The sequence below is a fragment of the Zosterops lateralis genome, assembly GCF_965231275.1.
Source record: "Zosterops lateralis genome assembly, chromosome: 13".
NCBI classification, from domain to species: Eukaryota; Metazoa; Chordata; class Aves; order Passeriformes; family Zosteropidae; genus Zosterops; species Zosterops lateralis.
The window spans coordinates 16742446-16756873 of record NC_139773.1 but is presented as its reverse complement, the minus strand read 5'-3'; the positions used below and the strand labels follow the sequence as shown (position 1 = coordinate 16756873).

The following is a 14428-nucleotide window of genomic DNA, read 5'->3' as shown; positions in this document are numbered from 1 at the left end:
TGTAGAGAAGGTGTGCACTAGATCAGTCCTGGAATGTTTTGTGCAGTTGTGGTACTCCCAGTTTAAAGGATGATGATTAATTGATTTCATAAATAATTGATTAAGTGGCATAGAAAAGAAACAAAATGTGTTTTAATCCTTTAGGGATACTTGATTAGCTTTAGTAAAGGTCTTTTATTAAACACAGAGTCTGTATTAATGCCAATAATAGCTGTTAACCAGTCTGGAGTGGAAGAGGCTTAATTGGAATAACTCCAGGTATGCAGTTGAGCCTGTGCCCCCACACAGGAGCTGGTTACCAGTCTGTGTTTAAGATTCATGGGAATCACCTTGATACCAGCAGCTTAAACACAGAGAAGGTGGGATCTTTGGAAGCAAAATATTGTCCAAGTCAGAATTCAATACCCATCCATCCAAAATGGGAGAAAAAAAAAACAGCTTGAGAGCTGGGTTGTTTTGGATTCCAGAGGACACTCTGAAGGTGCCTTTTCTGCTGCAGTCCCAAAGGCCAGCAACAGTGAGATGTTCTGCTTCTTGGGATGGAAAAATCCTGATACACACAGAGGTGTAGCTTCCATCAATGAGGAATCAGGACTCAGCCTATGATCAAGGACCCCTGTCTGCATCTCTGATTATGCTGATGAACTGGTTTGTAATGGCAAACACAAGTACATTTTCCTTTAAGTCCATAAATATTCCTGAGCAAAACTTTTGGAAAGAAACACTTGTAGGGGCTGTAATGATTCATGCTTCAGTAAAATAAATGTGCACAGTAGTCTGTTATGGGTGGAGTATTAGCCAAGTTGAAACTGTTTCTGAGTAAGTTGAGAGTCACAGTTTGGTTTTAAACCAGGTCCACATAAAATACAAATCCTTCAAGTCCAGCTTTGTCAGCATCTGCCTTTTCTTGCCAGTGTTTTTTTTCTCTGGGCAGCTATATTTGTTAGTTTTTGGCCTGTGTCACAAATTACTGCAGTCTTTTGCCAAAGCCTTTTCGGGAAGCTTGAAACTGATTGTTTTTGCTGCTTTTTGCTATTTGATGTACGCATTTAGAAAATAATTCCTCTTTCTGAAGTTCTGTGATTTCAATTTCATACCAGCCATGGCTGTGTTTGATTCTATTCTCTCTGCTTTTTAGAAGAGGCCTGGATTTATTAGGCCCAAAACAGACTATGATAAATATCTTCCCTCAGAAGCTGTATTTCACATGGTTGTTTTACATATTTTCGTAATTTATTTTTTTAAATCATAATGCAAGTTCTATTTTCTTTTGCTGTCCTGGTCAGAACATTTAGTAGAGGCAGCTTTGATTACAGAACTTTATATTGTGCTGGACCTCTGTTACAGCTTCTGGTCCTAGGAAAGAATTATTTCTCTTTGTGCTCACCATGTGATTCTGATTCCCTTTATTTCCATGCTCTGCAATTACCTGACCATTCTTTCCAGTTTGATTTTTCTTCACTGGGTAATTGAGATTCTCATTTTGATGTTGTATTCAACTGTATTTCTCATCTGTGAATTTTTCCATTATCTACAGCATGACAAAAAACATGCTTCAGTGGAGGCAAATAAGCCAGAAAAAGGTCTGTGGAGCATGGCTCTTTCAAACATGAGTCTTCTGGGTGAATCACAGAAGTGGTGACCAAGGAACAGAGAGTCTGTTCTATCTTCGCTACAGATTTAATGTGTCGTTATGCAAACTAAATTTTCAATGGACTTGAGTGATTCCAATTAACTGTCTTGGCAATATTGTAATGCCATTTCCATTTGCCAGTTCCTAGGTGGCCTGTACAAAGTGAACTCGGTAGTTTTGGTCCAGTTCCATGCTTCCATCCATCTTATGACCATCCTTAACTGGATCTCTTTAAATAGTCCAGCTAAGGAGGCACAGATGGTCTCGAGCACCCGCCTTGCTCAGAGATGCAGTAACTCCTGCAGGTCAAAGTTTGGAGACAATTTGGCCACTTCTGGCACTGGCCACCCTGCACCTGTTGTATAGATAAACACAAGTCTCATTCTTCAAGGCTATCACTTTTCGTGAGCATTAGACACCTTTATTAAAGCAAAATTTATTCATGACTACACAGATCATCAACTTGGCCTCTCTGGAATGTGCCTATTCCTGTCCAATGACAGGCATGCAGCATTTACCACTGGGTATACTAAAGATTGATGAGATGTACTAAGCCACTAATGAGGCTGATAAGACACTTTGTCACGTGCCAAGATAAATGTCTCCAATTTTATCTATGTCAGCAGCTTCCATATCAGTCAGCTGAGCAGTTAGACCTCACTAAATGGAGCTACTTAAAGGTACAATAGGAAATGACGGTTCCCTCTTCCTGTACCTTTCTCTGCAGGCAGCAACCTGAAAATGAAATGTTTTGCAGAAAGCTTTGATATAGATACTTGGGGTTTGGGATCCGTTTTATGTTGTTTAAAGTATTTATTTCGTGCTCTGTGTGAAAACCTCAGAAAGAATGTGTTCTGTGTGGTGATGTAGGATTAATTACCACGGTTACTGACACTTGTTTCTTGTGCAGTGAGACCATGTAATTCCCTGAGAGTTTTTCCTTTCTTATTTACTGAGGACTAGTAATTACTAAAAATAGACTTCACCACCTTCACATAAATGCCAGGAGAATGCAGAAGATTCATGATGCAAATAAATCAGTAAGGAAGTTGGAGGATGCAATGAGCCAGGAGTGTCTTAATGCTTTTAAGAACAAACCAGAACAAAATCCCTTTTTTATAGAGCCTTTTTTCCCCCCCTACTGTTATGTATTGCTGTCTCTGTAACACATATGATCTGCCCAGCTGCAGACCAAGCGGTCTGTGGTATGAAAAACAAAGGAGTCAGATTGTTAAAGCTTGTCCCTTCCCTCCTGACAAATCTTAGTAGTAACTATGGAGTGATGTGAATCAAACCAGCCTTTGAATCCTCTGAAAAGGCTGTAAAACATACCGGTGTATCAGGAGTAAATGTGTTGTTGGCTTCTTATTCATTCTTTAGAAATGTTCCACAAGTCACAGTTTGGGAACACCTGACTGCAAAAACTCTTAAGCAGACATATAGTAGGCAAAAAAGCAACCCTGGCCCAATCTCTGCTTTTATCCTACACTAGAATCTTAGAGATGGTCTTTGGAAGTGGCTTCCTGAGCTCAAATTCACTTCACACCTTTCTTCATACAAGCCTTTGGAAATATCTTTTGATACTTCTAAAGTATCAAAAGGTGCTATTCTGTAGAAAGAGATCCTTAAAAAGATAACAGAACTTTACTTTTTCATTGATTATATACATTTCTTTTAAAAAAAATAAAATAAATTGACATTGACGTTAACCTGACAGACAATTAGCTGAAATCTTGTTGAATAATTGCTTTTGTCTCCCTCTGTTTGCTAGCAATAATATTTTTAATGTGCATTTCTGAGGTGGATTGAAGGTTCTGGCTGTAATGAAAATGAAATGACTACATACCAGTCCAGACATGAATTCATTTAATTTTATTGAAGCCAGAACCTTTGTTCGCCTTCTCACATACAAACTCGTACAATGGGTTGACCTTGGGTTCTGCTCTGCAGAAATACTCCCCACCCTTTACACAAGTGCTCAGCCTGCTCCAGGCCTGTCCAAACATGTGTGTGCCAAGCCAACTTGTTCAGCAGGGAAATAGTTGGTGTGCACAACCTTGTTTTTTTTGGGTCTGTTGGATGTGGGGACCAGATTGGTTTTGTTTTTTTTTTTTCTGGTTTGTGGCTCTTTGGGAATGCTAATGGCTGTCTGCTTTTCCTGCCCTTGTAATATCTGTTTGCCATTTTGCTGGCTCCTAAGTTGGTCATTTGGCACTTGTGACCTAACCAAGCAGATCAAAGGCTTTCAAAGGGCAGACTGCATGAATGCTTCCCTCTCCATCACCAGTGCCCTTATTTTCCCTGTCTCCTCCCTCACCTCAAAACTTTGTCTGTGTGTTCCAGCAATGAAACAAACCTCTCAGCCAGATGTGTGAGAGCCCAGTGGTCAACTCCAGGCCACCATTAGCTTATGGTAACTTTGTGCCATTCTGTGGGAAACAGGGACAAAGTGGCCTTTGTTCCAAAGGTTGGTTTGTTTGTTTATTTTATTTCAAATGCCTGTGGGCTGTGACTCTCCTAATGTGTTTCCCAGGGACAAGGTGAAGAATGGCTTCATGGTTTCTTTATTTACAGTGCCTTTAGACATGACAAGTTTTTGTCATCTTCTCAACACAAAATTAGGAGCTCAGGCATAAATCACTCAGCTCCTGGGGTTGCTGCACAGCATTCTCATCAGGATTTATAGGACACAGACTATATGAGATAATAACAAACTTTAAAGAACACTTGCAACATGCAGGAATTCTTAAGGACTTCATGAGGAAAAGTTTGTCCCTTAGAAGGGATGGTGCAATTCTGCTGGAATTTGACATCTCTGTTGGGTTGGCAGCTAACAATGGGACTGGGGATATACTCAATTTTTTGGCTCATGACAAAAAGAGTAACTACCCATCATGTGTTACAAATATTGGAAGGTTATAAACACCACCACAACCCACCCTTTTCCAACAATGTGCTGGAACATGTGTTTGAAGTTAAGTATACACTTTGATTAAGCAGGAGTGAACCAAGAAGCTTAATCAAGATGTGAATGGATGGTTATGTAGCTACATACTCTTGTTGTATGGCTCAGTCTGTGAGATGTGGATTCTTGCTAAATGATGAGCTTGACAAATCAGGGTCTAGAATTAAGAATAGTCATATATCCTGTGCTAAATTGGCATCCTAGAAAAGAGAGGAACTAAAGTCAGGCCTGTCCAGTATCGGCAAAAGGTGCTGTGCACCAACTGAAGGAACAGAAATAGACCCCAGTTCAAGATTGTTGTGGGGATGTGACAAGGAAAATATCTGTTACTTAAAAGTCTTTTATTGGAATTTAGGAACAGGCCTTCAACAGGACATTGACAAAACTGTGAAACGGGTCTTAGTGAAGTGGTGAAAGCTTCATGTCTCAAGACTGGAACTAAACTGAGTCAGGTCCACTAGGAAGTAGTGAGAAAAATAAACCAAGAAGGTCTTGATGAGACTTAAGCAACAAAGTATGAAAATATAACAATTTTCTATTATAAAGACCTGGATATCCAGTTGTATTTAACCTGCCATGTACTCAAAAGCAGCATAAAATCTTCATAAATATTTTCTAAAAATTAAGATAAATCAGTGAGGTTTTTCTGTGGGGACCCTCTCCTATATGTAAGTGAACTGATGTCATTTCAGGACTGAGTGCTTATGCTGTAAAGTAGTTTGAAGTTCTATTTTTATGGTATTCTGCACTGAATGGAAGTGTAGCAATAGGACCCTAGGTTGATTAGGGTGAACATCAAAATTTTGGATGCTGAACGTCTGTTCTTAATCAATTCTCTTGACTCCAGTTTGAGTTTACCATTTGTGATTGCAAAATAAGTCCCTTGGTTCTGTGTTTTGGGGTTTTTTGGACAAATTTTCACTGAGAACTAGTTTTAATAGTTTGGAGGCTTATGCTTGAGTCTGTATTTTGTCCACATGTAGAGCATTATGTCATGACCCCGTGATTTCAGTTAATTGACTTAATGTGTTTGTTAGCAAGGACTGTCCTTGAGTGAAACCTCTGGTTTAACACTGATAGTGGTAGTTCAGGTCATGGAATAGAAGCACCTTCATGTGTTATAAATTATCACTCAGTAGAAATAGAGGGACTTACAAAGGAGCTCTTATAGTGCTTTCTTAAAATGCACCACTCAGTTGTTTATTTAAAGGAGCATACTGACATTACATTCGGAATATTTATATCTCTTTGGGTTTAGACTGTTTACATCTTTTTAGTGAGCTTTCCTATATACACTGCCTGTGCACCAAGGTGGTGTGATTATGAAGAATCAGTGTCTGGAAAAGACCTCTGGTGAGACCTGTCAGCCACACGTTAGGCAGGTCCTCTCCATTTCATGGCACAAGTCATCCTCCTGGAAAGTGTTTTACTGTCCATGAGATCATCCTCACAGCCTGTGGAAAGGTACCAGGGCCGTGTGTGTGGCTGCACTCACACAGCAGTTAGTGCAGCAATACCAGTTTTGTTTGCAAATGGATGTGTTTTCCCCTGTCTGTTTTCAGGAAGCCTATGTGATGGCACAACCAGTCAGTGTTACCTGCTGCCAGTTTTGGATACTATATTCGTCAGGAGAAAGTGCAGAAGAGGTGGCCTTGGGATGAAAATGTTGCATGATTTCTGTCAGTCTTTCCTGGCTGAGGATGCCTTGGGGATCAGCTGCCCTATTTCTGCTGCCATGTATCAAGGTAAATCCTTTGATGTGGACACGTTAGGTAAGGGTCATGTATAATGTATAATTTTCAATATGGTCTTGGTAAGATTGTCTTCACTGTGTAAGAGTTCAGTGCCCTGGTCTGAACTGAACTGTTGTTAACCTGCAACTGGTGCCTTTTCCAGAGCCATCTGGAATTTCTTGTGGAAAGGTAGGCCAATATTTATGTAAGACAACAAAAAGCACAAAACTCATAGTGTCTGTTTGACGTACTGTGTTCCCAGAACTGTTCTTTCTTAGAACTGTGTCACTGCCCTAGACAGGGACTTACACATTTTATTTGACACCACAGGGAAAAGACTCATAAGATCTTGTCAAGCCCACACTATGCACATAATGCTCTGGTAGATCTTGCATTTTTAAGAAATTACATTTAATAAGCCAAATACCCAGGATCTACTCAGTCATTCAGTTACATCAGTACTTGTTTTGTATCAACTGTCTTTGAACATTTGTCACTTTTAAAAGATCACAAAGTAGTAATATATCTTCTCTGTCTTCAGGTCAAAACTCTAGTTTTGCTAGTAATATTCACAGAAAATATCTGTGCTCACGTTATTAATAAAACTGTCTTCTTTAGAAAAGTACTTTGTTCTAAGGTTGCTCTCTGTGTGGTGCAGTCTTCACCACTATTTTTGGGGAGATGTTTTGATTGACTTACAGCTTTCCAGTTATTTCCTAATAAATGTCAACAAAATTTTGGCCACATCTGCTCTTTCTCCTGGTTATTATGTGCCCTTGAGTGTATTCAAAAGCACCTGAGCAGGTACTGCTACTTCTAAATTCAGGAGGGAATAGTATTGAGAGCATTTCTTCTCTTTTCCCAGTAATATCCAGTTTTCCTTTGGCAGAGCTCAGGGCTGTGGAAACCCTGGATGAGAAAGCTGCATTTCTTATGTGTTAGCACTAGCAATATATTGGAAGACTGTGCTTTTGTCTCAATTAAGTTTAGAGCTAATAGTGAATAAATTCGACTTGCATCATGTTTTAATTAGGTTTTCTTTTATAAAAATACCAATACTGTAAGTTAAATTTTGAGTGTATTGAAGTCACTGTCTGTTTTTAATTTCATTGGAACCACATTTTCATACTTTGACAAATGAATGCAACCTTTAAATCTCTGTGCTGAAATCTCTGAAGCTGTGGACAGTTTATTTAACATGGACATGGTATTTAAGCTGCTGTTGAGGCCTAAAAGGAAGGAAAAAGCTGTTCAGCAGATACCTGGATTCTAGTATATATGTTAGTTTCAGTAGTTTTTATTGGAATGGTTAATTTAGTCAGGATATTCTTGGATAAAATTGATGTCTGCAATCTGCTCAGTACTGTAAGGCAAATGTTTACATACCAGAATTAGGGTTTTTGTTTTGACATCCCATTGTTAAACTCAACTGAAAGTTGAAGATAAATTACCCATTCTGTAGCATGATGAACTACAGTGGACAGAATATGACAGTAATTTTGTTGTTTACAGATCACTATCTTAGTGCAGTTGATCCAAGCAATAGGATGGTGGTTAAGGAAGCTTAAAAATCCCTTTAAATGTTTTGAACTGTTTGTTCTACAGCATGTGCCTCCTCTTGACACTGCACACATCCTAAGGTTACCACTAAATAGAACATACTGCAGTTTGATAACATAAGCAGACCTAAATTTGATAGTTTATCCAAATTTTTGGATGGTCTGTATGTACTGACAGTGATAGGAATCTGAGGCAATATAGTTTTTAAAGGTGATTGTACATCTGTCACAGATATCCTGAAATTTTTCTGTTGATTCTTCCCATTTCTGTTTTTTCACATCCAAAGAAATAAATCAACCTAACAATGGGGCATAGGGTAGCAGTAGTGAAAAGGAGGGTGATTTTGGCCCAAAACCAAACTGAAGCAGAGCTTTTCTTTATAAACAGAGATTAAAGTAGCATTCTGAATGGTTAAAGATGGGAGACAGAGGAGCACCTTTCCCTTCAGAGTAGTGAGGATAAAAATCCCCACTGTGCTGTTAGTCTGAAACCTACTGAGTGTCTGGACATTGTTATGTGCTACAGTGCCAGAAGAAGGTGCTCAGCAAATCACTTCAAGTCCTTTATTTCTGCACTCACAAGGAAATAATCTAGACTGAAGCAGATGGCAGGATTCACTTGTGACTGTTTAGGTGATTCCACATAGACTTTTACCAAAAGTCCCAGCTGAAAGAAAGAGGAGGAAAATGAAAAGGCAAAAGAAAGATTTCTGAAGGAACTAATGAAAGTAGATCTGAGAACGTGCTCCTTCTTCCAACGTACTTTTCACTCATTCATACTTCTGCCCCTTGGTTTCTCCTTTCAGTGTGCCAGAAATTCCTGCAGGCTCATCCTGAGGAGCAGAAGCGACTGTGGGAAGTGGAAGCACCAGGAGATTGGAGCCAGCGAGTGAATATCTGGTTAAAAATTCAGATGGACTCATCCCTTTCAGAAAGTGAGTTAAAACGATCAGTGTGAACTTGTCTGTGTTACAGTTCTATAAATATAAGAAATGTAATCAAGGGTTAGGTAGTGATCATGGAGAGGTGATGTCTCTGTTGTTTGCACATGGAGAAACTACTGAGTGTGCAGTCCAGTGCCCTCATCTTTTCACAGTAAACAGAACAATTCTTAGAAATTATGAGGTAATGAAATGGAACCGCAGAGCATCTGAGAGACCCTGAACAAAGCACAGCCAGGCTGTAACTCCTGTTGCAGTGCACTTAGAGCAGGGTAGAAGTTAGCCCAAAAAGTCCCTATTGCACAACACATTGTCTGGGTTATAGACAGGGGTTTGTTTCTCTAAAATTATTACAAAGAAGAAATTTGTATGGCCAGTGGGGCAGTGTGTTTAATTACCTTCAATTGCTGCCAATACCATTCTTGGATGGAAACACAAAGGTTTTCATTATGGGTTTTGGAAGATTCCAAGTACTCTCCTACAGGGTAAATCCTTTTTGCTGGGAGCATTTTCTGCCTGCTTCACAAAAGAAAGCAACAGAGTAGGGAAACCTTTTGAGAGTTCATATGGGGATCTCGTTGATGTAATCTGTTCAGCTGGTTGGAGGACTCAGACAGGCCCCTCTGCTGCATGCACACAAGCTGTGATAAGCACTGGGTTCCAAAAGAAGGGCTCACATTGTCTCTTTCTGGAAGTGCAGCAAGGAGTGCTCCAGAGCAAATTGCTCCCATGCCTTCCCACATCCATCCTGCTCTGTTTTGGCTCGGGAACCTTCCGTCGAGACACCGCGTTTCATCTTGTCTGCAGCACCCACAGGAGAGTTAAGTCAGACTTTAGCCCTAGGCTGGGCTCCTCTGAAGCCATTATATCTGTGTTCCTCATGCTTCAAACCAGCAAAACCTGGTGTTGTTCTTTCCTTTAATCTTGCTAAGTGAAGTTTATTAATGGCAACTGAAGAGAACTGTGATCAGATCAAAACTCAGCCGATCCTGGGGGAGAGGATGCTTGCCTTTTTCTTTCTTCTTTTTGCCATCTTCTAGGAAAACAAAGAGATGAATGACCCAAAGAATGGGGAAATATCATTCCTCCAGAATTGCTGTCAGTAAAAATACACATGAGGCTATGGAACTGCCTTGACTGCAGCTTTCCACTACCTAAAGGGGGACAGTAAGAAAGATGAGGATAACGATTTTAGCTGGACCTGTTGCAACAGGACAAGGGATAATGATTTTAAACTAAAAGAAGATAGATTTAGGCTAGATAAAGGGAAAAAAAATTACCGTGAGGGTGTTGAGGCCATGGTACAGGCTGGCTGGAGAAGCTGTGACAGTCCCATCCCTGGAAGTGCCCAAGGTCAGGTTGGATGGGGTTTGGAGCAACCTGGTCTTGTAGAAGATGTTCCTGCTCGTTGCTGGGGATTGGATTAGATGATCTTTAAAGGTCTCTTCCAATCCAAACTATTCTATGATTCCATGATTCTATCTTTAGGGGGGCTCTTGGGAACAAGGACTTCATTCCTGCTTTCTCTGTTATGCAGAAAGCAAAACACAATGTAATACAATATTGTCAGCTCCAATCAGGATCTATGGCAACAACTGTGAAAATAGATGAATCTTATTCTGCTCTGATTTCTTAGATTCCTGTTGACATTTGCAATGCTGTGCAATGCTTTGTTTTGGAACAAAATTACTGAGAGGAAAAATTGAATATTTTGCCCATATTATGGGGGTTTCTTTTCCCACACCAGTACTCAGGATTGAAATACCATTAATGTTCCTGTAAGAATTCTACAGTCATACATATTCCAAAACAGGTTTCTGTAATCCTGAGGTCAGAATTCTCTATTTTGCAAGGTGGTGTGGCTGCATCTAGTGGCAGTTCATCTGAACTGCAGCCCTCTGTTTGCTGCAGCTGATGGTTCAGTTTGGATGTGCACAGATACATAGGCTTGTGTACACACACACATTTCTGTCTGCACATATATATCTATAAAAATCCAGCTTTTTAGCGTGTTGTCACACATAGCTGCAGTCATTCATTCTGAATTAATTCTTATTGTTTGAAAAATGTAGGAGATAGAGTTTCATCAAATAGTCTCAGCAACAGGAACATGGTGACATTTCTCTTCTGGGAGTGATTGGAGGAACAGAAATCATTTCACATGGTTTGGTCGTGGTTGCTAAATCTACCAGGCAGTGAACAGAGCTGTTTTGAAGTAGTTTAGTAATATACATAAAGCATGTAAATGTGAAGCTAATGCAAAACCAAGCAGGCTGAGAAGGATTAAAATAAATTTAAATTGATTGCATATAATTCTTTATCAGAATTGGTCAGAGTAGCTATATTTTCTGAAAAGGAGAAAGGGTTATGGGTTTTCCAGATGTAAGAGGTGAACAGATTATTTATTTAGCAGAGATTTCAAGACCCAAAGACATTTTGTTTGTGGTAAAGTTGTTCACCTTAGGTTTTTGTGGTAATGTCATGGGGTGCCCTGGTTTGGTTAATTAACAAAAACAAAGCAAGAGGGATTGAAGGTAAGAGTCAGGTGGCTTTTTTTGGTTTGGTTTTTTTTTAGTGGAAATAGCCATGGAAGTATGATAATGTTTTTCCCTTTTTAATCTCCTTCTGGGGCAAAATATCCCCCCAATTTCTCCAGAGGCTGAAGTGAGCTCTTGTATGGAGAAGACTCCAACCAGTAAACACAGACAATTGGATATGGAGCAGATGAATAAGGTACAGTCATTAATATGCCATCTTATGACCTTGTTTTCCATTGGTGGCCTTTCCCCTTTTCAGTGGAGAGGTTTAAATATGAGAGATTTCCACAGGTGTGTTTTACTACTGACTCCTATATCTATGTAGGTAGTCACAGCTATATTATATATATATATATATACATACACACTTATAAATTATATTTATAGCTAATTTACATAGCTGTAATAGTTTGAGAGGCTGAAGAATGCAGAATAGTTTTAATAAAATGCTTTAGTTTCATCCTTACTGAGATAAGGGAGGTGTAACCAAGCAGGTGTACAGTGAATTCTAAGGTTTGCATATGGAAAGGCTTTCTGAACTCCACTTGTCTTTTCTGTGCAGGAGCTTGAGTGTGACTTCAGAATGAATAAGTCAAACTCTTTATGGTCTTATTTATTTTATCTCACTGCTGAGCTGCAGATCTGGCCTTGTTTAGCTTTTTGTAGCACTGAGACCTAAAACAGGCGGTGAGGTTTAAATGGAGCCTAAGCCACATATCTGAGAAAAAAAAATCACAGTAATGAAGCTTTTTCAAGTAATAAAGAAAAAAGAGAGACGAGTGGAAGCAAAACAGAGCTGCAGGGGTTGTTTCCCCAGCACATTTTGGTTGCCACACAACTAAATCAGTTTGTTTCCTTCAGCCCTGAGTGTCCTGGGGGAGCTGTGATGGCTCCAGCCCCCGTGGTGCACGCTCTTGTTGTGTGCTGTGGGCACGGCTTCAGAGCCCACCCAGCCAGATCAAGGCTCCCTGTGCTCCCAGTTTTCCTTCTGCTGACACTTCTGGCAAGGCAGGCAGAGCAGCAGCAATGAAGCTGTTCTGTTCTATAGAAAAAATACAGCTGAGTTTCTTGCCTTGCACCTTTATGGCGGCCATGGCCATATTGATATTAGGATCAAACCACTGTTGATTTTGTTTGTGTGTAATTTTCTGTTTCATCTGTCTTGGCTCTAATTTCAGGGTGTTGACTGCTTTCCTGGCGTTGGGCAAGAGGCAGGAGATGCCATAGAGAAAAAAGATGACACAACAACAGCAGGGACTCCAAACTCACGAGGTCCTGAAGAGGAGGACTTGGAACAAGGTGCAGGCAATGCTCAGCAACATAAAGGACTCAGGAAAAGAGGAGGTCCTGGGGACTTAGTAGGAGATAAGGCCACAAAACAATTCAAAACTACACCATAATTGCTATTTCAGAAATCAGCAAAATTCAGTATGATCTTAAAAATTGTAATTGATTTTTCTTAATTTGTAACAGTGGAGAAATTTCTTCAGATATGATGAAATTTTTTTGCAACACACCTTCTTCATTTTATGTTTTGTTTTAAATAAAGCTTTTGTTTACTAAATGTCCTTTCCTTTTTCTTCTCACCAAGTAATTAAGTAGTAGCTGAGCCTGGTTATTTCCCTGCTCTGAAAAGATTTTATTGGATTGCACAAGGTGTCCAAAGGGGAATAATTGGAGGGCTTGTAGGTACTGATGTGAGAAGATATTTCTATGGAAACCACATCCTGCATTATGGAAGAGAGATACCACAACACACGTTGGTATCAGAATGACAGTTGTAACCTTCCTTTCAGAGTGAACAATTGATCTTGAATTGCTTTCATTTGAGCTTTTCTAGCAGAAAAATCTGCCTTAAACCCTGTGGTGGACAGGATGGCACACAAAGGCCATTCATGCAGAAAAAGTTTGGTGCAGAGAAGAAGAGTGAACAAGCTACAGGCATTAAACTGCCTTTCAGTTCAGGCACTGTGATAATTCTGTGTGCAAGCTCAGGGTGTAGAACTTCCTGTAGATTCCATATTGCATATTTTATTTCCTGTAGGCTCTTTCCTTGTTTTGCATTCAATTAACTTGGAAATACAACATCACTAGATTACCATGCTGTGGCTTGATAAAGACATTTTGCTCTTTTACCACAGGCTGGTTCTGTGTTAGAATATTTTAATATCTTTTAGTGGAGAATTTCAAAAGCCTGAATGTTGTGTTAATGAATTACAGGTGAAACTCATAAGGATCAGATCTTCAGTTCAGAGAAGGCTTTGCAAAGAGGTGAACAGCAGGAGCATCCTGATAATCCTGAACAGATCCAGCAGCCTGTAATTCTTAAGTGGCTGCCTTGGAACAAGGAGAGGTAGTTGTTTCTTTCCAGAAACTAATCCAGCATTTCCAAGGAGACAGTTCTGTAGGCAGCCATTGTAGGTACACTGTAGAGATGTATATTTTTCCCTGTGCAGCATAATTGCTCACACATAGCCCCATCACCCTGTTTTTGTTTAGGGTTGTGATTTAATGAAGCATTTATTCATGTATCCAAGTAACTCCTTCCCTGTTGAGCTGCTCTGTAAACCATATGCCTGAGACACAGTGAAATCAGACCTTCCTAAGCATCTCTTAAAAAAAAATAAAAGAAATGCTATAATTGGAACTTACAAGTTTTTGCCAAGAGAATTAAAGCACTGGATCGTGTGCCAGCCTTAATCACGTTGCTATGGTTCTCTTGTTGCAAAGAAAGTGCATTTAGGACTAACTTTAAAGTCAGTTGATCTTAAGGTTGTTGAAAAGTCCCCAAGAGTGCTGTGAAGACTGCTAGGAACTCTGTGTCCTCTTGTGGAACAGCCTATATTCTTGCTAAAATTATGGTTAAATACATTAAAAATATATAAATTTGTGAAGAGTTGGAATACCAACTGCAACTGCTTTGAAATATGATAGAAAATTATTATGTCTCTACTCATGAAAGCTCATCTGGACTTGCAGTGGCCTGGCAAACTGAACTCATGTCCAGTTTGCACATTATATTATAATGGCAGAGTAAGGAAAACTGGGTTTGTCCCAGCA

General features: G+C 39.7%; 1 protein-coding gene across 1 annotated transcript in view; it reads left to right on the top strand.

The window, feature by feature from the left end:
• The window catches only part of LOC310914606 (protein FAM169B-like), a 36240-nt gene extending 23333 nt beyond the window's left edge, over positions 1-12907 (top strand). Inside the window, exons 6-9 of the mRNA XM_083870870.1 lie at positions 6161-6343; positions 8697-8825; positions 11479-11564; positions 12547-12907. Coding sequence (XP_083726996.1) covers positions 6161-6343; positions 8697-8825; positions 11479-11564; positions 12547-12768 — 620 coding nt within the window. The 3' untranslated portion in view covers positions 12769-12907. The remainder of the gene's footprint in view (positions 1-6160; positions 6344-8696; positions 8826-11478; positions 11565-12546) is intronic.
• The last annotated feature ends 1521 nt before the right edge of the window (positions 12908-14428 follow it).